General features: G+C 42.0%; 2 protein-coding genes across 3 annotated transcripts; both read left to right on the top strand.

Moving 5' to 3' along the window:
* The first annotated feature begins 2727 nt into the window (after window positions 1-2727).
* On the top strand, window positions 2728-26611 carry LOC147640578 (putative ubiquitin-conjugating enzyme E2 18). 2 transcript variants are annotated; one of them, XM_086813157.1, is made up of 6 exons: window positions 2728-3104; window positions 3289-3392; window positions 3515-3617; window positions 3842-3905; window positions 25865-25953; window positions 26221-26611. In XM_086813157.1, the coding sequence occupies exons 1-6, from the start codon at window positions 3084-3086 to the stop codon at window positions 26314-26316; spliced, it is 477 nt and encodes a 158-aa protein (XP_086669283.1). In that variant the 5' UTR covers window positions 2728-3083; the 3' UTR covers window positions 26317-26611. The 2 variants fall into 2 exon arrangements, with proteins under 2 accessions (XP_086669283.1, XP_086669274.1); XM_086813148.1 differs by lacking the exon at window positions 26221-26611 and having other exon boundaries at window positions 25865-26214.
* LOC147640579 (uncharacterized) lies at window positions 13100-15801 on the top strand. The gene has a single exon (XM_086813137.1). It carries the CDS (start codon window positions 13141-13143, stop codon window positions 15784-15786), a length of 2646 nt encoding a protein of 881 aa, XP_086669263.1. The 5' UTR covers window positions 13100-13140; the 3' UTR covers window positions 15787-15801.
* Window positions 26612-27273: the final 662 nt, after the last annotated feature.

The following is a 27273-nucleotide window of genomic DNA, read 5'->3' as shown; positions in this document are numbered from 1 at the left end:
TCTCTCTTTTCTTGTTCTGTTCTATTTTTCTTCCCCTTCTTTTGTTTTCTTTATTTAGTCCTCTAATTCCTATTTAATTGTTTAGTTAGCCTTCCTGTCTCTAGTTAGCTTACCTAGTCGTAGTTTTTTTAGATGCCTTTAATGATAACTAATTCTAACTCCTAAGTTTAACTAAATCTAATTCTTAACTCTAATTAGCTCCTAATTTCTAATTATTAACTATCTCGATTTACTGTTTAAATAATATTCTAGCTAATTGAAATCTAAGCTATTTATTTATAAGTTATAAGTTATTGAGTAAGCTGTTTAATACTATTCTATCTAATTGAAATCTAAGCTATTTATTGATTCTATTTCTTTTGATACTTATTCTAGCTACTTGAAATCTATTTATTCATAAGTTATCTAATTTTAGTCTAACTAATTCCTTTTTTTGCAATTGTAACTACATGCTCATTGGATTCTAGGTAATAACTTTTCATCCTTAACTAACTAAAAGCTTGAAGTTGGTCATTGTTGGTTTGAAATTTATTTAGTTTAATTATTTAGCTGTTAATGTTATTTTCTAGATTGTATCTTAGGTTAGATACCTAAATTAGTAATTAATTAGGTCAATTAAGTTTTAAGCTTGCTCCTAGTTAAATTAGAGATGGTCTAAGAACTCTGGGGTAAATTTACCCTAGCACTTACTAAAGGGGTTAACTTAAAATCTCAACTAACCCTATTAACTTAAAATCTCAACTAACCCTATTAACTAATCATTAACGTATGAACTAAACCAAAAAACTACTATTAACTAAACTACACAAACTAAATATTAAGAGCTACCTAGAATAATGACTAGATAACTTAGGACTAAAGTGAAACTTAGTTAACCTAGGGTCAACTATTTAACTAACCAATGAAAGTGGGGTGGGGGTTTAGAGCATGGAGAGGGTGAATGAGAGGAGATTGAGCATACACACATGATGAAAGATAGCTTCGTTATTAGGATCTTCAACACACACACACAAGGAGAGACGTTTTAAGCGTATACGTGGGAGGGAAAAGTTCACTCTCGAGAGGTTTAAGTGTCCTCATGGGAGGGAAATGTCTCAATGCACACTGGAGAGGAGAGACATTTTAAGCGTACACATGGGAGGGAAAAGTTTTAATGCACTCTCGAGAGATTTAAGTGTACGCATGGGAGGGAAATGTCTTAATGCACACTGGAGAGGTTTATGTATATGTCTCTATAGGGGATCATGTACTTGGCTTCATAGACTCCAAAGAGGATCATGTACTTAGCTTCATAGACTCTATGCATGTGTGTGTGTCTCTAGAGGGGATTATGTACTTGGCTTCATATGTGTGTGCCTAGAGGGGATCATGTACTTGGCTTCATATGTGTGTGTCTAGAGGGGATCATGTACTTGGCTTCATAGACTCTAGCCTGTGCATGTCTAGAGGGGATCATGTGCTTGGCTTCATAGACTCTACACCCGTGTGTGAATAGAGATTTTCTTCAATAAATGTACACATGGCTAGAGATATCGGGGTACATGCAACGAATGAAGCACCTACTGAGTACATACATGTTTGGAGAAGGTTCGTATGTGTGGTGGCTTCATAATCTCATATCTTTTGCATACCTTGAGGTGTTGCTTTTAACATATGTGTGTTCAAGACCGGTAGAGTTGCAGGGCGATCCATCATTACTAGAGAACATGGTTGAGTCATCAAACCATCACGTGTTTTACAACACTAGCACATGATTTTGTGTTGAATTAAATAAGTTAGCCATGGTTACTTCCATCTTAACGAGTCATCAAACCATCATGTGTTCTACAACACTAACACACATGAGTTTCTGTTGAATTAAATAAGTTATCCATGTTTACTTCCATCTTAACGAGCAACATAAAATACGGATCAATTAACAAGGCATACATGATTTAATAGAACTCTATTTTTTCAATATGTGATTTCATTATCTAGCCATGTAGTGCCTTAATAAACACATTAACATACTCTCAAATATCTACATCTCCCTCAACCTCTACATGGGTGGTTAGGATCTTCAGCACACATAAGGAGAGACATTTTAAGCGTACGAATGGGAGGGAAGTGTGTCAATGCACCCTTAAGAGGTTTAAGTGTACTCATGGGGAGGGAAATGTTTCAATGCACTCTCGAGAGGTTTAAGCGCACTCATGAATGTTTCAATGCACACTGGAGAGGTTTATGCATGTGTGTGTGTGTGTGTGTGTAGAGGGAATCATGTATGTGGCTTCATAGACTCTACACCGCCCGTGCATGAATAGAGGTTTTCCTTTACATATGGCTAGAGGTGTCAGCATGTTTTGAGTACATGCATGTCTTGAGAAGGCTCGTACATGTGCTGCTTCATAATCTCAGATCTTATGCGCGCCTTGAGGTGTTGCTCTATGTACATGTGTTCTTTAGGCCAATAGAGTTGCAGAGGGTGATCCATCATTACTAGAGAACATGGTTGAGTCATCAAACCGTCATGTGTTCTATAGCACTAACACACATGAGTTTGTGTTGAATTAAATATAGGTTAGTCATGTTTACTTCCATCGTAACAACCAGCAACATAAAATATGGATTGTTTAGCAAAGTGATTTACAAACGTAATGTGATTGTTTAAACATTAAAACCTCATTTTTTCAACATGTGATTTTATTGGCAACGTACTCTACAGGTCCTATTTTATATAACCAGGCACACGAACAAAAGCGCGTTCGTAAGCCCGCCTTTAGTTGAAAATACCCGCTGTGAAGTGGCAAGGGGTCGATGCTCTTCTATCAATCATTTCACTTCATCTCATTTCGCTGTGTGTTCCTCTTCTCGATTGTGCGAGCTGCTCAGATGGCCGCCATCATCTCCGGACCGTATAAGGGATAATAAGAAATCAACCCCACAGATAATCCCCTGATCGCCATCGCAATAGCTATTGCCGATCGGCAGAAAAAGGGCTCTGAAGCGATCAAGTTTGCTTTCTCCCTGCAGTCCAGGGTTTGACTTATGCACTGAAGATAGCCCTAAACAACGCAGTCCAGGGCTTCACAGGCGGTTTCAGCATGAGTTCTTCACACCCAAAGGTAACGTCTTTCAGGGTTCCCCTGTAGTTTTATCATTCCTACGTATATAAGTAGCATTTTGTCTATGGATCCACTTCAAATCGACTCTGCAGACATCGTCACGAAAGAGCTAGTATAATCTTGTGTTGCCACCGTTTCTAGGCGATGGTGTTCACTTTACACTGTGCTTTCTGTTTGCCTGCAGGGGCTTAGCAGGATAGCGGCGAACCGACTTCAAAAGGAGTTGAAGGAGTGGCAGTCCAACCCCCCTTCCGGATTCAAGTACAGAGTCTCAGACAACCTGCAAAGGTACTTTTTGGGTGAGTCTCCATGAAAAAAAGCGTTGGTGGGTGGAGGTTGGTTCTTATGCGTGTTTTGGTGTGTCTCATATTCTCTGTCTCATCTCTGTATTTTAAACCATGTCCCCACAGGTGGGTAATTGATGTGAATGGAGCTTCCGGCACACTCTATGAGAATGAAACTTATTACCTCCAAGTGGATTTCGCAGAGAATTACCCAATGGAAGCACCTCAGGTACGCATTTGCCAATCTCATCACACAAACTTTCCAGCACAAGTGTGGCTTTTATCCATTAATATACAAGGATGGACATGATTTAGGTTATATTAGCCCACATCATTGCATCACACTTCATGACTACTCATGCTTCACACCACATGTTCACTTTACTCTAATATACTAAGTAAGTGAGGTTTTTAACCATCGACACAAACTGACATGGCGGAAATGTGCAACAGGTAATCTTCACACAGAATCCGCCACTTCATCCCCACATTTACAGTAATGGACACATCTGTTTAGGTGAAGACCAACACCATATTTTCAAGCTTGCAAACTTTGCATGAATGTTCTGCCATCATGGTTGTGTAGGTGAGTATACATGTTGATATCTGCCATGATGAATGTGTACTTGGCTTTTGACATAGTCCTAGACACTTTTAACCCTGTGGAATTCATTTTAATGCTCACTTTCGGCAAGGTTTTGTCATCTTAGCACCTATTATAGGGAAGGAAGTGATAAACTCAATGGCCATTCTCTCTTTGGCAGAGAAAATGCATGCTTGGTGTTTGGAGTTCCCATGCATCTTCGTACAAGGACACTTAAGTTTTGACTCAGTGAAGTTTTGGTAGTGGTCTTTCCTCATTTTGTGGAAGGAATCGTGTTGCAAGAAATCACCCAATTTCTCAATCTCTCAACTCAGGTGTGCAGCCCAAACCCATCAGTAAACCCGAATTTCTAGACTTAGCATTAATGAGGTAAAATCCATAGTTCTTTCACAGAGGGCTTCTGCTTTCTTCTTCACCATCCAACTTTGACATGATTGTTTTCCTCAAGTTGTCACCAGTTGATGTCGAAATTTGATACAAAGCTTTACAAGATGGGTAAATTTTCTTGTTTTATATGATATATGTGGTGTTTGCCAGTTGCCTTGTGTGTTGGAAATGTCTTCACACCTGAACATTGCTTGGATTTTATGCATGTGAATCGTCCATGGGCTTGGGGAATATTTTGGTCGGTGTTGGTTCAATCTATGCACTAGTGGATGTTTACATAGGTTTTGTAGGTGGTGAATGTAAACCCAATGGGAGGACTTTGCACGTGATGCCATGTCTCCAATGCTACTAACCCATGTGCTGGGGGGTGAGCTTGAATGGCTCTATGGTTGGGTGGTTAGCTAGATGGTTGAGTCTGTGTGTGTTTTTCTATTTGTTTATGCTTAATTGCAGGGTCTTTTAGCTTGGGAGCTTGGCATTGGTATTAGAGCCAGACCTGTTGGAATTAAATGGGGGAAAACACTTTGGAAGGAGAGGAGAAAATCCATCACATGGATCTTCTGGGTTCTAATCTGTGGGTTGCTTTTTGTCTTCCGAGGCTCAATGGTATGGGACACTTAGAGGACGGAGCAGAGTGAAAGGCGAATGGGGAAGACGTGGTGGTTAGATGTGTGCAGACGGTTCCTGGAATCGATGCATATCTATGGAAAAAGCAAGAGCTTTTGTCGTATTTGTGTGTACTGTTTGTTCCCTGACAGCCCTTGTGTTTAGGGGTGAAACCCTAAGTCTCAGTCGTTTTTATACTCAAGAGGGTTTGTGATTGTTGGCTGTAACAAACAGAGGGCTGGTTGAGCACCTTTTGGGCTGCCGACTGAGAGGAGAGGGGAGAAAACCCTAACATGGGATTGGTTTACTGAAGATGGGAATTGTAGCATGCCAAAAACTGCCATACAGCGCTGACTGCTGAGACACATGGCATGGGGCTAACCATGACACATGGATACATAGTTCAGGTCCACACGTGTCAATTTACACAGCAGACAGCAGGGCTGGATGGACTGTAGGTATGGGCGCACTGTAGGGGTGACTCGCCATCTGAAAAAAGCATGTGTATGGGGTTTTTTTGGGCAACTTTGACCATGAGTACCCTCTGTTAAAAAAGGGGAGAAGAAAGCTGAAAAGCTGGCGCCCCATCTATTTTGGGTGTTTGCTTTTGCTTCTTTGGGGGTACACGATAGCTATTCTAAAAGCCGAAGCTACAATACTCTACCCATTCAAGGCAGCCATTTTACGCGTTCTATACTCTTGATTCCCTGTACAGTTGCTCAGATTTCTTAATCTCGTACTCCGTTGTTGGATTAATACACCAAAATATCTTGTATGACATTAGGGAACAAGGGGCTAAAGTTAAAGGTTGTTTTATCCATGTAAAAGCACCAGTAGATGAGTTCAATTGTTGGAGACAACACATGTTCTCTTGCTATTTATCATTGTACGGGCTCCAATGTCAAAGGGCAAATATGTAGCTTTAGTGTGTAACTACGTATGAACACTCCTTATGAGTGTACTAGTGTGTGTTTATGTGTGAATAGCCTCTAAGGCTTGGATATGATATTGTGCAAATGTGTAGGAAGTTTCCTTAGGGAGACTTGGTCTATAATTGATTGAGTCGAAAGATAAGGCTAAAAAGCCTATAAATGCGTGTACTTGGTAGAGGTTTTATCAATAAAAAAAACACTCATTGAGTCGTGTGAATCTTGTCTCCCTAGCATCTCATCGAGTTTTCTCTCTCTCTCTCTCTCTCTCTCTCTCTTCCACCATGGAATTCAGGCCGCCATAGCTCACTACACTCTACCTAGCTTGTAGCAAACCCTAGCTTAGACTTATAAGTTGTTATCAGAGCGTTGGCTTCAGGGTTTTGCCTTAGTACCTACGCATTAGTTCGTCAGTCATTATTTTGTCCAGTAGGCGATTTAGCACAAAGGAGCAGCGGGCGCGTTGAAATCTAATGTCATCTCAATGCCTAAATGCTGTGCGGCATTCTCTCCCGATAGTGCTACCCACCTGACAGCTCCACTTCTCTCTCTCTTTCTCTGTTTGAACTTTTGGTGTTTTAAAAATTACCTATGTCACAATCTGGACTGCACAGTCTCTCCCCATTAAACAATAGACAGAAAAAGGACTCATTTCTCTGTAATGGTTAACTTTGAAAGTCTATTCAACTTTTTGCTCGAATTTGTAGAAATCATGGCTTACTCGGGTTCAAAGCGATCGGCTTCGAATGCTACTTGGTGGGACGAGGTTGAAAGGCTAGAAAGGTATTCATCTAAGGGAGGTGCAACATGATGGAAATGCAAGCAATGTAACAAAGAGAAGTCAGGAGGAGCAAATCGTGTGAGAGCACATCTATGCCATGTAAACAATGAAAAAGCACAAGTGAACAAATGCCCAGGGACAACACCTGAAATGCATAGAGAGCATTTGGCAAAGTACCCAAGTGAAGAGGAGAAAGCATGTGCACGAAAGAAACCGGCAATTGATGCATCTTACTTTAGTAGACACGGGGAAGATGTACACTTGGGAGATGGACAACAATATGGAGGACTTTCCCAAGATTCGCAGTCTATGGGTGCAAGCTCCTGCAAGCAGCAAACCTTGGGAGCAGCTTGGGATCCCCGCAAGAAAGAGAGGGTAGATGCAGTTGTTGCAAGGTTCTTTTATCATGATCATGTAGCATTCAATGTTGCCAGGTCTTCATATTTCATTGAAATGGTCCAGGAGATTGCACGGTATGGCCCAACATACAAGCCTCCTTCGTATGAGACACTACGCACCACCTTGTTGCAAAAGAAGAAAGCTGCAATTGAATGTGCTTTATAGTCTGTGCATGAAAGTTGGGCAAATAATGGTGTGTCACTTATTGTAGATGGCTGGAGTGACACTCGAAAAAGGTCCATTCATGGCATGGTTGCTTATTCTCGAGGAAGAATGCAATTCATTTCCTCACATGATGCTTCTGGGACTGGAAAAACTGCCAATCAGCTTGTGGAAGAGTGGGCCGAAGGTATTGAGAAAGTTGGACCAGAGAATGTTATTGAGTTCTTAGCTGATGGTGAGGCAGCAAATAGAGCAGCTAGTCTTAAGCTTAAAGACACGTATCTGCATATCACATTTTAGTCCATGCTTTGCTCATTGTTTGAGCAACTTATTGAAGGATGTTGGCAGCTTGCCATGGGTTGATCCACACATTCAAAAAGGCAAGGAGATAATAAGCTTCATTCAAAACCATCAATTTATTTTGAATGAATTCCACAAGAGATCACCCAAAAAGGATCTCTTGAAGTACTCAGAGACACGCTTTGGTTATAACTTTCTCATGATGAAGAGGTTATCCAAAGTGCACTTGCCTTTGAAGCAGTTGGTTGTATGCAATGAGTGGATGGGATGGGCTCTTTCTCGGTCAAGAGCCGGCATAGAGGTTGCAAGAACCATACAAGACTTCACATTTTGGGATGAAGTCAACACTATCAATGCTATGATGAAGCCGATCATGCGCTTGATGCGGATTGCAGACGGACGGGAGCCATGCATTGGCAAGGTTTATGAGAGGGCTGACCGAACGATCGAGAAAATAGGGGAAATGGGCTTGTTTGATGAGAAATATGCAGAGGTTCGAGAATTATGTGAAGCACGATGGAATGGTTATCATTCTTCTATGCATGCTGCTGCGTATGTCTTGGATCCCGAGTTCCAAGGATGTGGACAAGAGGCCGATGATGAGGTGATGGATGGTTGGGAGACAGTGCTTTCTAGGCAGGTTCGTGATGCAGATAAACGAAGGTTGGTGAAAGACCAACTTGGATTTTATTGCATCAAGTTGGGAAGGTTTGGATCGGCTGATGCACAGAGAGATAGGTTTAAGATAGGGGCTGCTTTATGGTGGGAGGATTATGGGGCTTGTACACCACAGCTTTGATCATCGGCAGTAAGGATCTTGTCTCAAGGTGCAAGCTCCTCTCCGATTGAGCAACTATGGAGTGTGTTCGGCCATGTTGCATCCAAGAAGAGGAACAAATTTGGGACAAAACAAGTCAATGACTTGATTTTTGTAAGTGCTAATTTGCGCTTGCTTGGTGATATGGCTTCTCCCAAACCAGAGACGTTTATATTGCGTGATGAGGAGTCCTCGGATGATGAGGAGACACATGGACTTGCAGATCCTGGTTAGGATGGGGTTGAAGATTTGGATGTTGCAGATGTTGGTCTTGATGATATGGCTTTCTTGGATGACATAGATGATAGTCTGCTTGATGGCATCACTGGCAGTAGCCATGCATGATATCTCCTTACTATTTGCATGTCACCTTGAGGCTTGGACTTTGGACTTGGATTGTTTCTTTTATCTAGGCCGTGGGCCACATTTTGTGCTTTTTGTCACTTATGTCATATATGATGTGGGCAAATTTATTTTGACTTGTGAGATCTGTTCAGTGTTAGTATCTAGCCATGCAAATTGTGGTGCACTAGACTTTAGTGTGTCTTTGATTTGGTTATATAAATGAGCATTGTATGTTAAGATTTATTGTCATTTCTAGGAATTATCTAGGTCGTTCCTTGTTTCCGTTTCCCCTTTTTCCCGTTCCTCCTTTTTCCCGTTCCCGTTCCCGTTTCCGTTCCCGTTCCGTGCTAGTACCTTCAAACATATGGAAGTACTTCATATACTTGGAACACACGGATATACATGGAACATATGGATGTGCTTGGAACACTTGCAGTCCGCAGTTGAGGACAATTGCGATGTAAGAGGGAGGGAATGTAACTATTTGGCTCTCCTAGCTCTATTTCACATAGTGAAATCCATGTCCGAACACCAGATAGGTGGAAGAAGACATGGGGACAGGGTCCATAAGGATTGATTAAGAAAAATCACCATTCTTGGTCAAAAAGCAGGGAAAAAGCAAAAAGTCAATCAGGGTCGACCGCGAGCCAAGGGCACCATTGGAAAGAGGAGACTGAGCCGGACCAAAAAGCTAAAAGACGCTTTCTCAAAAAGCAGCTCTAAGGCCAAAAAGCAAGGCCTTAAAGCCAGAAAAGCAAAGCATTGAAAGTTGAGTAATATTCTATTAATAAAAGTAAAAAGAGAAAAGCAAAGCTTAAAAAGGCAAAGCAAAAGCATGAAGGCTTTTTTGACAAAAAGCAGGGTCTCTTACAAGTATAAAAAGGATTGGACTTCTCTTGTAGTACCATGAACAAGATCATTGAAGATTGAAGGAGATCGTGGAGTATGTGTGGACATCATTATGATCATGAAGAGCTTCTTCTTTGCCATCAACACCTCCTCCAACATGCTTTTCAAATGTACGGTCAGTCCTAGACTTGTATGGGCATATGCATGGGCGATACGGATGCATGTACGGAGTTGTACGGACAGGAATTTCAAAAACCCTATAAATTTCAAAAATCCTAAAACTGCTCCAAAAACCCTAAAAATTGCTTTTTGTATGTTTTTATTGTCCAAAAACCATTAAAACAGGTTTTATATCAGTTTTCTTGCGAGAAAGAGCTTTCCCATGGTTTTCTTCATGGACAAGGCTATAGGAGTTGTGGAGATTACTCATGGGATGAGCGAGTGTTTCTTGGACTTGGATAATAGCTTGGACATGGAGAACTTGGGCATAGAGCTTGGACATGGAACATGAAGCTTGGACATAAACATGGAACTTGGATATATAGGTTGGGCATGAAGCTTGGACATAAACATGGAACTTGGACATATAGGTTGGGCATGAAGCTTGGACATGAAAATGGAACTTGGTTATGGAACTTAGACTTGGATTTGGACGTGGACTTGAATCTGGACTTGGACTTGGACTTGGACTTGGATTTGGACTTGGACTCGGACTTGGACTTGGATTTAGATTTGGATATTTGGATTTGGTACTAGCTCGGTGAGAGATACTTGTGGGTCATTCTTGTGGTGTGCTCGACATCAAAGATCTTGTATGTCGACATGGACATCGACTTGGATATCCTACATTGGCATATTTGTTTGTTTTGTATTCATTGATTGTATTGATCTTGGCCAGTGTGCCCGTGGGTTGTTCCTGAATAAATTCCTGAAAGGGGACGGGGCCTGTTCCCCGCTCAATGTCGTTTACTATGCAAGATCTCCATTCCCTTTTCTCTCTCTCTTCTCTCTCTTTATATTTTTATCTCTTGAACACGTGGTTGAGTCTGTCACTGCACGCTCCGCTGGGCTTACATGTTCTCTTGCTATTTATCATTGTATGGGCTCCAATGTCAAAAGGCAAATATGTAGTTGTAGTGTGTAACTACGTATGACCACTCCTTATGAGTGTACTAGTGTGTGTTTGTGTGTGAATAGCCTCTTAGGCTTGGATATGATATTGTGCAAGTGTGTGGGAAGTTTCCTTATTAGGGAGACTTCATCTAGATTTGATTGAGTCAAAAGATAAGGCTAAAAAGTCTGTAATTATGCCCTGCATGTAGTTCTTTCTATTTGCTACTTCTCTTAGTGCTAGGCTTCATTATTTGCTACTTATTTGCTGTACTAATTTTGTACTAATTCTTTCTATTTGCTACTTCCCTTAGTGCTAGGCTTTATATGGCTGAGTTTGTCATGTATCTCTGGAGGTTTGACAGAAACTCAGTACGAAGGGCTTTGTGTGAATATATACTGTCACCAGGAGGTGAAACTTTTTGCAGTTGTTTTCCTTATTTACATTTCTTTATAAATATATATATTTTTCTTTTCTTTCTCTTTGGTTGCTGTTGCTTTCCCCCGGTATCTCTTGGAAGGGCTTGGGCCATTGCAATGTCAGAATGGGTCAGCCAGTGGGACTTTGGACCAGTGGTTGGCTAAGCCTGAGAACTGCACTGAAAGATGAAGGACAGTGTCCAGGACATGGGCATTGAAAGATGGACAGTGTCCAGGACACGGGCACTGAAAGATGAATGACAGTGTCCAAGACATGGTCACTGAATGAGGGTATAGGCCAGTTTACACTAGTAAGTGGCCGCCACCGAAATGTGAATGTATCTTGAATTCTAAGCAAATTCTGAAGTGACCATAGTGGTCAAAGATGGTCAGGAGACCAGAAGGAATGCAGATGACATCATCCCTAAAATCTAGGGAACTGCTATTTTTGGCAGCGACGGAATTGAAAAGTGTTCGCGTCAGTTTGTGCGGAATGTCAAGGGGACCAAAAGCTGACAAAGGACTGTTGTGAGAATGTGAACCAGTCAGGAGATTTTTAGCCTGGAAGATTGCATGTGGAAAAGGCTTAAAAATGTGCCAAGTGTCAAATTTTGGTACATTTTCCTCATTGAGAAGAGGGAAGCGTGGGAATTTGGGGAAGGAGGCTCATTTGCAGCAATCGTGTGGTTTTGTTGCAGGAAAACCAGCATTCGTGGTGCATTCCCTGGCCCTACAACTCAGGAATTGAGGGTTGAGCTTGCTCCCCACAGCGCCTCTCTCTCTTTCTCTCTCTTGCAGACTATGGAAATGCTTTCATCAGATAAAATCAGGTACAATTGCGTGAATTTCATGCTTATATGCAAAGGCTAGTTGCCTCCTTGAACAGGAACAGGTGTAGTTGGTTCCTACACCAAAGCAGGGACAGAAGAGGGTAATAACCTCTTCAAAACAATGCTGTTTCAGCACTGTTTAGGTGCTGTTTTTGGGCTGTTATGTTGCCCGGTTGATGCCAAAATGCAGTAGGACTTTGCTAAAGTCCTCCAGGACAGCACAAGGGTTATTTTGGGCTGAAAACAGAGCTGAAAACAGGCCTGTGCAGAAAATTACAGCAAGCTGAATTGTGATGTTTTGGACTCCATTGGGTAGCTTGATGCCTATGGAAGTGTGCCTGTCAGTTGGGACTCATTCTGAGATGTTATGGAACAGTTTTAGTGCAGTTATGCTGGCAAATTTCTCCCAGAATTTGTAAAACTCAGCCGATGCAAGTAGAGTGCTTTGTTGCACTTGTGCTTTGTAATTTCCAACCTTTTAACAATAAAGAAATACCGCAAGGGGCGCCGGACTTCGGGGCCAATGTGTTGTTGAGCGAGGGAGCGAGGATTCTGTGAATGTGTGTCTCAGTAAGTCCAGGTTATTGTGAATGAACTACCGCTTTATGTGTCCATAGACCGGTTTTATGGTTCCATTGCCGGGATAGGGTCCTCTTTTTTGCAAGAGCCTGGACACGGATTGGATTGGGTGAACAAGAGACACACATAGTGAGGTACAACTGATTACAGGTGAGAAAGAGTACGGTCTCATTCTTTGGATACAGGTTCCCTTAATTTTTCAGTTGACAGTATGACAGACAAAGGGAAAGGCAAGCTCCCTGCCGAGGAGAGTTCCTCTTCTACTCGCAGACAGCATATAGAGGTGACAGGTGCCCAGGTGTCAGCCTCTGCTCGGATGGAGCCAGTAGTACAGCCAGCCTTGTTAGAGGAAGAACAAGAACAAGAGGATTTATTTCATGCGCAGCTCCTGAGCATGGTTGGTATCTTTGAACAGTTGGTGAAGAATCCCAGGATGAAGAGGTATTTGCAGTCAAGGACAGGGGATTCCCAGGCTGAATCATCTCAGCATGCAGTTGAGAGGGCACAGGAACAAATGCCAAGGATGCCACAGCATGTAGAGCAGATACCAGCAGTGGCAGCTGATCCAGTGCAGCATGTTACATAGGCACAGGTACATGCATTTAATGGCCAGGAAAGTAATGTGCAAAGGGTCATGCCGACCATTCCTCCATTCGTTGCTTTCCAGCCCGGCTATTTTGGTGGTGGGTCTGTTTTCCAGGCCATGGCTAGGCCGCCCACAGTTTTACCAGGATTGATGTCAAGAGGGTCACCAGGAATGATGCCTATGGAAGCTGTGAACCCTCTTTATGCCAATATAGGTGTGCAGCCCGGATTTCAAACTTATTTTAGTCCACCTTTGGGGCCCGCAGCACCTGTCAGTGTGGTGGAATTTTCTCAACCTAGTGGACAAAGAGCAGTAAGGACTGATGCAGAAAAGGTGCAAAAGGATTACAAAGAAGGAGGTCAAGCAGTAAAGTTTGAGACTTTCAGTGGGATGCAAGACAAATTGAAAGCGCTGACTTTTATTCAGCAGTTTGATGCAGCATACACTGGGGGTAACTTTACAGAGTCTTCTAAGGTGCGGAAGGCTGCTACTTTCTTGAAAGGTAATGCATTGCAGTGGTGGACTTCACTGTTGATGCAAGGACAAGCACCTGCTACATGGATTCAGTTTAAGCAGCAGTTCTCTTTTGCCTGGCTTACAAATACTTTTGAAGTGGATGTTATGACAGCATGGCACAAACTTGATGCAGCCAACTGTGTAAATTTGGAAGAGTATAATAAGAAGTTTTGGGATGCACTCTTGCCAGTAACTTCCTACAGGACAGTGCCATTGTCAGAGCAAATAGAGAAGTATTGCTGTGGTTTGCCCAAAGAAATCAGGGATTATTGCATCAAGACCAATGTTTCTAATATGACTCAGCTCATTGAGAATGCAAACATGGCTAATGCATTGCTACAGGGAGGTTCACGTGGCTTTAAGAGCACAGTGAATAAGGAACCTCAGGGCAAACAGGAACCACTTGTGAAGAGGGATTTCCCACCTAGACCATTCTATAGAAAGAAGCCATTTGAGAAGAAGACTTGGCCATCACAACCTCAGAAAAGTGTTGGTCAAGGCAAAGGACAGAAGAGGCCACTCTATGGCAAGTCATTTGAAGAGAGAAAGGCATTGATGCAAGCTGGGAAATGTTTCATCTGTGAACAGAAAGGGCATATGGCTGCAAAATGCCCACAACAGCCAGCAAAAGATGCCGAGGATAAAGAAGGGCCACTCAAGAAGAAGACAATGCCGAGTGCAGGATTGGTACCTGACATGGTTGGTGACCAGCCATGTGATAATGCTACAGAATTGTGCAGAGCATGGGGTAAAATCAGAGATGCTACAGTGCTGATTTTCTTTGACCCTGGTGCTCGAGCCAACTTTATTTCACCGGCATTGGCAGCCAAGTTGGGAATTCGTGCTGAAGAGATGGGACCAGTTGGACAGGCTGATTTGGCATGCCCTGGGCATTCAGTTCCTGTCACTCCTATACTTGGCAAACTTCGCATGCATATACAGAGTTATGTGGACACAGAGGACTTTCTTATCATGCCCTTGGAAGGATGTGATGTCCTGTTGGGAATTCCATGGTGTCATAGGAAACATGCAGTGTTGGATGCTTTCAACAGGGAAATCACAATTGTACATAGGGACAAGACTCATGTTCTGGATGTGAAGCTGAAAGGAGAGTCTGTCCCAGTTATTTCTGCTTCTGCTATAACTTCAGTAATGAAAAATCATCTTTCTGCGTACTTGGTTTTTGCAAAGCAAGTGAATGAAGTTGAAACTGATTTGTCTACACTAGACGAAGGTAGAAAAGCTTTCTTGGATACGTTCAGAGACTGTTTTTCAGAGTCTTTACCAGGAGAGTTACCTCCTGAGAGGCCAGAGGATCATGCCATAGATCTTATTCCAGGGTCTAGTCCGCCCAATAGGCCACCGTACAGGGTTAGTGCAGCCCAGCAGAAAGAGATTATGACACAGGTTAATGAGCTGTTAGAGAAGGGACTAATTCAGCCCAGTAGTTCCCCGTTTTGTTCACCTGTGTTACTAGTACAAAAGAAAGATGGTTCATGGCGAATGTGTATTGACTACAGAGCCTTGAACAAGAACACGATCAAGAATAGATTTCCGATTCCGCGCATAGATGATATTCTTGATCGTTTGCAAGGAGCAGAAATGTTTAGCAGGATAGATTTGAAGAGTGGATACCATCAGATTAGAATCAGACCCGAGGATGTGCACAAGACCGCGTTTCGCACTACATTTGGTCTCTATGAATTCTTAGTCATGCCTTTTGTATTGACAAATGCTCCTGCCACATTTAACAGAATGATGGACAGAATTTTCCGTCCTTACAGAAGCTTTGTGGGCACATTCTTTGATGACATGATAGTCTATTCAAAGAGTGAAGAGGAGCATAGAGACCATCTGACAGCAGTCTTTAATGAGCTGAAACACAACAGATTGCTCATTAATGGCAAGAAGAGTGAATTCTTTCTGAAAGAAATTCACTTCCTTGGGCACATTGTATCAAAGGATGGTGTCACAATGGATCCTGCTAAGATTGAAGCAATCGTTTCATGGCCAGATTTACAAACTGTGCATGATGTTCGCAGTTTTCTTGGCCTATGCTCTTACTACCGCAGATTTGTAAGGCATTTTGCAGAGATTGCTTCACCGTTACATGCGCTTGAAAAGAAGGCCATTAAATGGCAATGGACAGATAAGAGAAATCAGCATTTAGATGCCTGAAATAGAAAATGACTACAGATCCTGTGTTGACATTGCCAGATTTGTCTAAATCATTTGTTGTGCAGTGTGATGCATGTGGGAACAGCATTGGTGCTGTCTTGATGCAGAATGGCCGAGTCGTGGCATATGAGAGTAGAATACTCTCTGACACTGAGAAGAATTATCAGATTTATGAGAAAGAGCTACTAGCTGTGATCCATGCACTTACCAGTTGGAAACACTATTTGCTTGGTGCTGATTTTGTTGTGCAAACGGATCATCAGACGCTCAGATACTTTCTCACACAGGCAAAGTTGTCAGAGAAACACATGCGTTGGGCAAATTTTCTGTCAATGTTCCATTTTCAGATAGTGCATGTGGAAGGCAAGAAGAATGTGGTTGCAGATGCATTGTCTCGCAAACCACAAGTGTCAGCTGTTTCTATTTCTTATCACCAGGAATTGGATGATATGAAAGAGCAGTATGCCAGTGATGAAGATTTTTCCAGAATCTATGAGTAGCTAATGAATAATCAACATCATGATCACTATGTTCTGAAAGACGGCTTTCTCATGATGCATGGAAAGCTGTGTGTAACTAAGCAGTTAAGGCCGAAAGTAATGCTAGAAAGTCATGCTTCACCATATGCTGGACATCGAGGCATTGATGCTACAGTGAAAGCGGTTGAGACTTTCTTTTATTGGCCAGCTTTGAGACGTGATCTTGATGCTTATGTCAGATCTTGCCTAGTATGCCAGAAGGTCAAGTTTGATAGACAGAAGGCACCTGGGTTATTGCAACCACTGCCTATTCCAGAGAGACCATGGGAAAGTATTGCCATGGACTTCATTTTTGATCTTCCAAGGACAACGACAGGGAATGATGGAATCTGGACTATAATATGTAGATTCAGTAAGCAGGCACACTTCATTCCTGTTAGAAAGAAGATAAAGCCCGAGCACATGGTTAAGATTTTCATGCAGAATATCTTTAAATACCATGGTATGCCACAGTCTATTGTCAGTGACAGAGATCCAAGGATGACTAGCTTGTTTTGGAAAGCATTGTTTGAGAATATGGGCACGATCTTGAAATTCTCATCTTCTTTTCATCCTCAAACTGATGGGCAGTCTGAAGAGGCTAACTCTACTGTCTTGGATCTGCTGAAATGTTATGTGTCAGAACATAAGGCAGCTTGGGAGCATTATTTGCCATTAGTAGAGTATGCTTACAACAATACAGTGCATTCCTCTACTGGCAAGGCGCCTTTTGAAATTGTTGAAGGTGGCAAGAAAGTACCTCCCATTCTACAGACAAAGGATAAGATATTTGAAGCAGATCGGTATGTTGAGGGATGGCAAGAAGCGTATAAGAAGGTCAAATATGCCTTGGAAAAGTCACGAGCTAAGCAGAAAAGAGCTGCTGACATGCATCGTCGAGAGCTCTTGTTTAAAGAGAATGACTGGGTCTTATTGCGCTTTGAAAAGGCACGACTGAGAAAAAGAAAGGGCAAGGAACGTCTGTTTCCTAAGCTGAGTATGCGATATTATGGTCCTTTCCAAGTCTCAGAGAAGATAAGTGATGTAGCATACAGGCTGAAATTGCCAGAAACCTGGAAGATACATAATGCATTTCATGTGAGCCTTTTGAGGCCTTTTATTGGCAATGTGCCAGAAGATATAGTGCCAGAGGAACAGCCTGAAGTGGAGGAATTGGATGAAATTTTGGTTCCTGAGCAGATTCTGGCCCATAAAGACAGAAAAGTGAAAGGACAAGTTGCAAGAAGATACTTGGTGAAATTCAGAAATTATTCACCAATGGATGCTAAATGGATGGATGAGGTTGAACTGGCTGATTCACCTCAGTTGATGCAACTTTACAAGGAAGCCTTCCTGTTAGAACCTACAGTGGCTTAATATGCTTTTTCAAGCTGAATTCTGAATGACCTGTACATTTGTATTATATGTTTGGCAATGTACAGTTTTGACATTTGTTGTCAATGACTTAATCAATGAATGAACTTTCAGTGCTTTGAAGTTGTATCTGTTACGCTTCAAATGAATGATTTACATGTTGTGACACTAATAGTACAACATATATGCTATCGCCCTGTGTTGCATCCGGAAACATGTATTTGAAAGGCTTGAACCTGCGATGGCACAAATGGTAGTGGGGAATTCCTATCATCGCCCCGTGTCATCCGTTGGCAGGAGATACATGCGATGACACTAATCACATGGGGAATCTTGTGATCGTCCTGTGTCATCCGTTTGCATGTGGACTTGCAATCGAGGTCGCTTGCTTCTTTCAAGAGGGGGGTATGTCACCAGGAGGTGAAACTTTTTGCAGTTGTTTTCCTTATTTACATTTCTTTATAAATATATATATTTTTCTTTTCTTTCTCTTTGGTTGCTGTTGCTTTCCCCCGGTATCTCTTGGAAGGGCTTGGGCCATTGCAATGTCAGAATGGGTCAGCCAGTGGGACTTTGGACCAGTGGTTGGCTAAGCCTGAGAACTGCACTGAAAGATGAAGGACAGTGTCCAGGACATGGGCATTGAAAGATGGACAGTGTCCAGGACACGGGCACTGAAAGATGAATGACAGTGTCCAAGACATGGCCACTGAATGAGGGTATAGGCCAGTTTACACTAGTAAGTGGCCGCCACCGAAATGTGAATGTATCTTGAATTCTAAGCAAATTCTGAAGTGACCATAGTGGTCAAAGATGGTCAGGAGACCAGAAGGAATGCAGATGACATCATCCCTAAAATCTAGGGAACTGCTATTTTTGGCAGTGACGGAATTGAAAAGTGTTCGCGTCAGTTTGTGCGGAATGTCAAGGGGACCAAAAGCTGACAAAGGACTGTTGTGAGAATGTGAACCAGTCAGGAGATTTTTAGCCTGGAAGATTGCATGTGGAAAAGGCTTAAAAATGTGCCAAGTGTCAAATTTTGGTACATTTTCCTCATTGAGAAGAGGGAAGCGTGGGAATTTGGGGAAGGAGGCTCATTTGCAGCAATCGTGTGGTTTTGTTGCAGGAAAACCAGCATTCGTGGTGCATTCCCTTGCCCTACAACTCAGGAATTGAGGGTTGAGCTTGCTCCCCACAGCGCCTCTCTCTCTTTCTCTCTCTTGCAGACTATGGAAATGCTTTCATCAGATAAAATCAGGTACAATTGTGTGAATTTCATGCTTATATGCAAAGGCTAGTTGCCTCCTTGAACAGGAACAGGTGTAGTTGGTTCCTACACCAAAGCAGGGACAGAAGAGGGTAATAACCTCTTCAAAACAATGCTGTTTCAGCACTGTTTAGGTGCTGTTTTTGGGCTGTTATGTTGCCCGGTTGATGCCAAAATGCAGTAGGACTTTGCTAAAGTCCTCCAGGACAGTACAAGGGTTATTTTGGGCTGAAAACAGAGCTGAAAACAGGCCTGTGCAGAAAATTACAGCAAGCTGAATTGTGATGTTTTGGACTCCATTGGGTAGCTTGATGCCTATGGAAGTGTGCCTGTCAGTTGGGACTCATTCTGAGATGTTATGGAACAGTTTTAGTGCAGTTATGTTGGCAAATTTCTCCCAGAATTTGTAAAACTCAGCCGATGCAAGTAGAGTGCTTTGTTGCACTTGTGCTTTGTAATTTCCAACCTTTTAACAATAAAGAAATACCGCAAGGGGCGCCGGACTTCGGGGCCAATGTGTTGTTGAGCGAGGGAGCGAGGATTCTGTGAATGTGTGTCTCAGTAAGTCCAGGTTATTGTGAATGAACTACCGCTTTATGTGTCCATAGACCGGTTTTATATGCTCTTATGTGTGTGTGTGTGTGTGTGTGTGGATTGTGTGTGTGAGAGCATATCTTGATAAAGAGTTCTACACCCACTATTAGGCACTGATGACGTTAGTGGGAATGTCGTAGTATCTAGTCCATACTATGCATAATGGAGTTGATAGTTATTGTCTTGTGGATTGACTACCATGAGTATATAACATGCACGCTCCTAAAAGGTGAATTTGGGCATGTTCCTGGATTCCTCTAGGTATATAAAAAGCCTATAAATACATGTATTTGGTGGAGGTTTTATCAATAAAAAAAACACTCATTGAGTCGTGCAAATCCTGTCTCTCTAGCATCTCATTGAGTTCTCTCTCTCTCTCTCTCTCTCTCTCTCTCTTCTATGATGGAATTCATGTCTCCTTAGCACATTGCTCTTTGTAGAGGTGGATATAATCTAGGCTTTATGGAGGAGGTTTAGGAGAAGAAGTAAGAGTGACCTCCTCAATTCATGCACACGAGTTTCTATGTAGAGACAATGTATACATCAAGCCTATTTAAGAGGAATATTGCTTGATACAATTTGTGCTTGATTATTCTAATTATCGTGGTGATTAAGTTAAATCATGTACTCTTCTTCAAGCATCCTTTCCATAGAAACACAATTCGACCCATTGTCTATTATCACCTGCACAATGTTGTTTGGGCCGATCTCCTGTATAGCCGGGTATATATGCATGAAGATGAACTCCCATGTCACCAATGTCCCTGCCATAGAGGCATCAATGGCACGAATAAACATAGTGTCGTTGCATGAGGAGACCTGAATGTTATAAACACTTCTCTTCTTCACATCAGACTAGCCATCACACATCAAAGTACACCCATACTTTATCCAAGTAGCCTTAAGAGGCTCCATCTCTGTCTCAACTACCAGCTTCTGTCTCTGAAGCTCTGTAGTATGCAAGGCCTCATATGAGGGACCATTTCACTCATAACCTATGCGTGAGATTGCTCTAATTGTTGTCCTCCATCGAGGAGTCTGCAAAATATTGAAGGACAATGCACACAGCACAAAAAGCTTGGTTATCTCCCTTGTTGTCTCCTTCATGGCAGATTTTTGAAACCTTGCCTTCGCATGCCCTTTCTTCAACAAAGGTAAAGCTGTTCTCTTTGCTCGAGGTTGTGAGCTAGAGCTACCCCCAACAGTGAAAGTCCCATGATGCTGACTTTGCATGCCACTTCAGATTCGGGTCTGGTTTATCCACAAGGGTTTGTGGGACATTGTTCAGGGCATTGAAAGGAAGCCCGAGCATCCTCAAAACTCTAGGAGGTGGACTCAGGATAAGGAGGATGAATTTGCTGTGGAATTACAAGACTGGGAGAATTAGGACTCAAAGGGGCATTTTGTGCTTGTGCGGACCAACACCGAGGAGGTCTCATCGGCGGTGCAAACTCTCTCCAGTGCTCATCAGGTATGGTCAAAGTTGGAGGGTCTCTTTGCACGAGATTCATCGATGAGGGCAGTTACCTTGCAGGGGTAGCTCTCCGGCTTGTTATTTCGTGAAGGCAATTCAATGTAATCTTTTCTCATGAAGGCCAAGGTTATCCATGACCAGTTACTGGCTATGGGTGCTGCTTTGTCTACTTTCAGCTGACTGCTCTTATCCTCACCAAGCTTCCTCCAGACTATGATGTTATTTCTCGATCTTTGCGGTGCCAGGTCACATCCACTCCGTTGGATTTTGATGATCTTCGCTTCCTACTTTTGGAGGAGTCGTCTGTTCTCATCTCATAGGGTAAGTTGAAAGTGTCGGTCAACAGTTGTGACCAGGCACTTTCCTCAGTTCAAAAGAAAGGTCAGAGTCATTGCTTCTCTTGCGGGAAAAGAGGACATCTGTCCAAGGATTGTTTGTCCAAGAAGAAGGACAAGACCAAGGGCAAGGCTTCATCTTAGAAAAAAGGCAAAGACACGACACAGGATAGTGATAAAGATTCTACTACCACTTCTAGGGCTCCCAAGGCGCTTCTGGCTCAGGAGACCCCAGATGGTGTGCTTCTCTAGTACACATGCAGTTTCCTCCCATGTGCTTCCAGCCAGAAGAGGCTTGTGGGCGGGAGAGGGAGCTGATTACAGCTCCCCTTACTGGTGCATGGGGACTGTGATTCGGAGTTCCAAGCATTAGACATCTGGCAGGACATGGTTATCTTTGGTACATCAAAGATTATGAACTGGATCTGTTCCAAGTTCATTGTTCGAGGCTTATGGGATGTGATGTGTTCCGTCCACTATTGGGGATTATGGGCGCGATGTGTTGAGCAGCTCATCATCTGCTGGAGGGTCCATGGTTGCATCTTCATCGACTTATCTTCTTCCGACTCTTGCACACACTGAGCTGTAGAGGGGGTGTTAGAATTGTGCATCTCAGTGTTCTGGGGCTTCTACTATTTATCTGACATTTTATTGTATTTCTCCTATTTATTTGTCTTGTGAGCAGTCGGCCAGTCCTAGAGGAAGTCAGCCAGCTCACTGAGGCACTATATAAGGAGTTACCCTTTATTCACTTCTTCATCTAATTTCCTTGCACATAGTTCAAGATCTAGTTGTTGGCCATTGCCATTGTAAAGCTTTACTGCTGTTATAAAAGGTGATCTTGTCCAACTCTCTCTATCTCCTTTGCACTCTCTCATATGTTTACTGTTTATGCTTCCGCCTGTGCTTTCTCCTTCAAGACAACAGTCGTGAAAGTGGCCAAGTCACAGCAGTCGGCCACAGCAGTTGGCTATGAAATGTGAGGGTGGACAGATCACAACAGTTTGCTTTCAATTGTGAGGGTGGACAGTCGGCCAGGGCCCAACAGTCATGTACGGTGAACCGTCAGCAATCGAGACTCACCCAACAACAATCATGAGTCGGTCAACCATACAAGGCGGCAGGAGCGAGAGTCGGGAGTCGGGACAAGTCACAGAATCACTTGAAACGTGTGCGGTTGTGAAATGAATGTAAAGTTGGCGGCACATATGTGATAAGACATTTTTTTTGGGAAAAAAATGACAAAACGCATTTTAGTTTATGAAACGTTTTAGTCCATTTCATATGTTCTGAAACGCGTTTCGATGCTATTATGAGCGAGGGGGGATTCTTCCTCAACTTCTAGATCTTATCTATGTATGAGTGAAAGGTTCTCTACCCGGGTTGTCTCCCAAAACTAAATATTTTAGACATATTTTTGGAGTTGTTGAGACGTTTTTGTTGATGACCTTTTTGTTCCCAATATTCTTGATTTCCAAGACTTTTTTATGTATTTAAACCCTACCTCTCTACATGGAGGAATTTATACCAAAGAGTTTTGTGAACATAACTGCACTGCAAATAATGACCATTGTTCTTTGTTGGACCTCAAGATTTCTCAATCTTGTGTTGGTCTGGATGTAGATATATATATGATAAGCGTTTACAACCTGAGTATTCTAACTTAAATATCATAAGAATACCTCACTTCACTTCTAACATTTCTAAAAACTAAATATGGTGTTGTCTCTTTTGAGTTATTTAGATTCTCTTGGATTTGTTCAAACAAGTTTTCTTTTATTACTCAAGTTTGCCAACTCATCAATTTGCTTGTTCAAAAAGATAATTGCTTTAAAAAGGTTTTAAGCAAAGTTTGTTGTTTTTTGAATCGAAGTAGATATATCTTGATTTCTTCTTTTGGAATGTTTAAGATTATAAGTAATAAGTTTCACAAAAATGGGGAGCTTAAAGCCATTTTTGTTTAGATCATTTTAGCTTTTAGTTGTTATTTATCATTGCTTCTAGTCTTGCTTAATCATTGCTTTAATAGGGAAGTGATTTGTTTTTGCTAGTCTAGTTTTAAGTGCTAGCCTTCATCATGGCTGAGTCTACGGAGAAGTGATAGAAACTCAGCTCGTTGGTCTTTGTATAAAAATTGTCCTCTTGGTTAGAACAATTTTTTAAATATGTAAACTTGCACCTACTCTGGGGCGTTGATGATGTGAGTAGGAATGTCGTAGCCATAGTCACATGGGACGCGAAATGGGGACGAGGACGGAAAAGATAGAGAATGGCTGTTCCTTGTGACTATAGAGTGACATGGGACGGCAATGGGAACGGGAAGATGCTTCCATCCCCAACATTCCCGAGTCTAAAAATGCCCATTCCCTGTGACTATGGTCGGAGCACCTAGTCCATGCTATGCATGATGAAGTTGACGATCTTATGCTTCATGATTGGAGGTAAAGTCCGCACTTTTTGTATTCTTGTCTTTACTTGTTTTGTTTTAGTGAATTAGTCATTTAAAGTTTGTTTTGCTAATTAGTCATTAAAAATTTGTTTAACTTGTCTGTTAGAAATTTCAAATTATTTTGTTGTGGTTCAATAAAGAATTTGTGTGTGTGTATGTGGGCGTGTGTGATTTAGTTATGTATTTGTCTATTTTTCAAAGCTATTATTATTATTATTATTTCTCGGGTGTCTCTATTAAACCTTTTTTTAAAATTTTGTTTGTTTTTGGTGATTCTCTTCTTTCTTTTAAAATTATTCGTAAGTTCAGATTCATTTGGCCTCATGACGGTATGTCTTTTTGGAGTTGTTGTAATGTCTTGATGCTATGAAAGGCAAAGATGTATTCTTATCCAAGTTAGGAGTTAGGAGGGGTGACTAAGCAATAATCTCAGCTTCGGTCATAAGCTGATTGAGGGAATAGTTATGACACGGGAGGTGTGCATGGCTAGGTCGCCTCTCCGTAGTGACGTGATGGAGTTGGAGGCTGGTTGCTTCTTTTGTGTTCGGGTCTCACCACCTTCGCTCTGAGGGGAGGCATTGGAATTATCTGAGCATCAGTGGTGTGAGCTGGATGAGAGAGCTTACTTTGAGGAACTTATGGTACAACTCTAGGCAGAGTTACAGGAAGAGATCTGTGATTAGGTGGTTGTACTTCAGTGGGCAGTTCGCACTAGAGGCTTTTGCAGGTTCCAGGAAGAGATTTGGGATTAGGTGGTTGTACGTCAGCGGGGGCGGTGAGTGGTGCAATGGCTCTTGCGGGGTTGACATTCCGCACCCGAGGCTTTTGTGGGTGAGAAAAAGGAGAGGTTGTTGACTATTGGCTAAAGTGCTGGAACGCACACTTTGACTTTCACCCATTCTCGGAAGCTTGGAATATTCAGATGGTTAGGGGTCTCTTGAAGGGAAAAGCCCTAACATGGTGGAGAGAACTCAAGAGTAAACCGAGTACGTGGGTGGAGTTCGAGACAATGTTTCGAGATGAGTTCCTCCAGGCGGAGGATGAGTTTGATATTGTTTACGGACTTGGACATGAAGAACTTGTCTTTTGACATGCATTTACAAAGAGTTAGAGAGTTGTAGTCCTGAGCGGCACACATGGATGCCACAACATTGTGTGGGGTTTTTTATCCGTGGGTTGGCAAGGGAACAAGCTCCTTATTTTTATACTTATGTGTGTCATTGATGATTTCAAATTTACACTAATGTCTCTGATCTATTTGTATTCTTAGTGCATTTGGCATTTCATGTCTAAGAGTAAAGTCAATTGATATTTCAATTCTACCTGTCCATTTAATGTAGTTGTGACTGATGAGTGCTTGATCGTTCATTCTTTATATATGTTTTTGTTAACCAGGTTCTATACTTTTTTTAACTCTCTACATAACTAGAGTACGTATCCTAACGTGCATCATACAGATGTAGTCGTACCATACATCTATCATGTCATACCGCACCTACATATACCTATCACCTTGCAGGTGAATTATAAATTGGTAAGTCATTTATTTATAATATAATATATATTATTTATATATGCTAATTGAAAAAGTGAACTTACTCAAAGTACATATCCCGGTGTGTGCTTTGCGTACACGTACCATTCATGTACTGTACTGCACCCCTAAAGTATTCAACACTATGATCGGAGCACAGGTGTCAAGTGGAAAGCATGTATGGAGAGCTTCCCAAGATTTGGGAGAGATCTAGTATTGAAACATGGTTCTACATGGTGCTTACATACATTTACAGGAACACGGAACCCATAGCCTACCAAGTTAAACAAATATGAATGATTACTGAGCTTCTTTCTCAATGACGTTTTCATCTTGTTGCACCTCCTTTGTCTCCTTTCATAATCAATTGTCCTCTCAAAAAGAATGACATTGGAAGATGTAATTGGTTTCTTAACGTTTCATGCCAGCCTTGGTGTGTGCATGGGTCATGTTTTTATGTTTCTCTTTTCATTGGTTCTCTTCACAAGTGGTAAAGTTAGCTGCTTCTTAAACTGTTCTTGTTGGTCTGACAGATATTTTGTATGATTCGTGGTCACCGGCCATGACTGTCAGCTCTATATGCATTAGCATACTCTCAATGCTATCAAGCTCCACGGAGAAGGTATACTTTGTAGTGCTTTGCAAAATGTCTTCTAGGTTTTTCAAGTGGTTCTATGATTTCCAGCTGCTTCGGGTGGTACCAAGTATGTGGGGCTTTGTCAGACAGCTTCATGCAAGGCTATTTGCAGTCTTTTTAAAAGAGCATTGATTTTATTGAGTTTTTGGTTGATTCAATATGCGTTTTGGATTCACTGTGATAATCATATGATTAGGCTGGTTGATAGGAACTCCATTTTTCTTACAACATCGTTTTTAAAAAAATAATCAGGCCAGGCCTATTGACAATGATAGATATGTTCGCAATTGTCGAAATGGCAAATCGCCCAAAGAAACCAGATGGTGGTTTCATGACGACAAAGTGTGATTTGAGATACAATCATTGAAATGCAGGCTCTCTAGTTATTTTGGTCTCGTCTTATTTGGGCATTTTGTACAAGCTGAAATTTTTAACTCTTGAGCATTGTTCATCTCAAAGTTGAGGTGTTCATTTGATTATTATTATCTTGGTAAAAGTAAAAGGTTATAACTGATGTAGTAGGTCAGTTTTGAGAATGTTTGCTGGCTGGCTGTGTATATAGGTGCCTGTTTTCAGAAGCACACCTAAAAAAGGGAGTCTAGGGGCACTTTAATTGCAATAAACCATGAAGCATGTTGTGTTTGCCAAGTGGGCTAACTTGTAAGCTATATAATATTTGTGACGGTTTTTTTAATGGCTGGAGATTTAAGGAAGAAATTGAAAGGTAGCTTGGGGATTTTTGTTACTGCTTGGTACATGCAGGGGAGTGCTGCAGTTGCCTGTTCTTGCTATGCTATTTGGTCCCACACACACGCATGCAGACACAAAGAGAGAGAGAGAGAGAGAGAGAGAGAGAGAGAGAGAGAGAGAAATGAAATGAAATGTTATATTAACGTCTTCAAAAGGCCATAATGACCTATGAGACCAAAAAGTTACATCATGGTGGATCTGATACAATGTCTGGATAAAAAACCAAAAAATGAAAAAATAAAGATGATACAACTGGCACCTAGAAAATGAAACTGGAACTGGAAGGTAAACAGAAACCCTTATAGGGTGTGAATATAGTGAGGGGGGGGGGGGTGGGGGGTACGCTATGGAGGTGAGTGGAGTACAGTGAGGGGATACAATATCATGCGGGACGGGGGGGTACACTATGGAGGTGCCTCCATCTCATAATATGTGCCGCATCGGACGCTGGCGGATCTCCTCAATATCCTCTGTGGTCAGCACCCTGACTGGGTGTCCCGCATGTCTCGCAAGAATAATCCGAATCCGCCGCACTGTACCCCTTTTCCTCGCACA

Source organism: Cibotium barometz, chromosome 2 (genome assembly GCF_041138505.1).
Source record: "Cibotium barometz isolate CiBa-2024 chromosome 2, ASM4113850v1, whole genome shotgun sequence".
Classification (NCBI taxonomy): domain Eukaryota; kingdom Viridiplantae; phylum Streptophyta; class Polypodiopsida; order Cyatheales; family Cibotiaceae; genus Cibotium; species Cibotium barometz.
This window is presented reverse-complemented; position numbering and strand designations above follow the sequence as displayed.

Coding starts and splice junctions, on each gene's coding strand:
- LOC147640578 (XM_086813148.1), top strand. CDS start 3,084: ATGAGTTCTTCACACCCAAAG. Junction 3,105..3,288: donor TGAGTTCTTCACACCCAAAG/GTAACGTCTTTC, acceptor GTTTGCCTGCAG/GGGCTTAGCAGGATAGCGGC. Junction 3,906..25,864: donor TAATGGACACATCTGTTTAG/GTGAAGACCAAC, acceptor TTGGTCTGACAG/ATATTTTGTATGATTCGTGG.
- LOC147640579 (XM_086813137.1), top strand. CDS start 13,141: ATGCCGACCATTCCTCCATTCGTTGCTTTCCAGCCCGGCTATTTTGGT.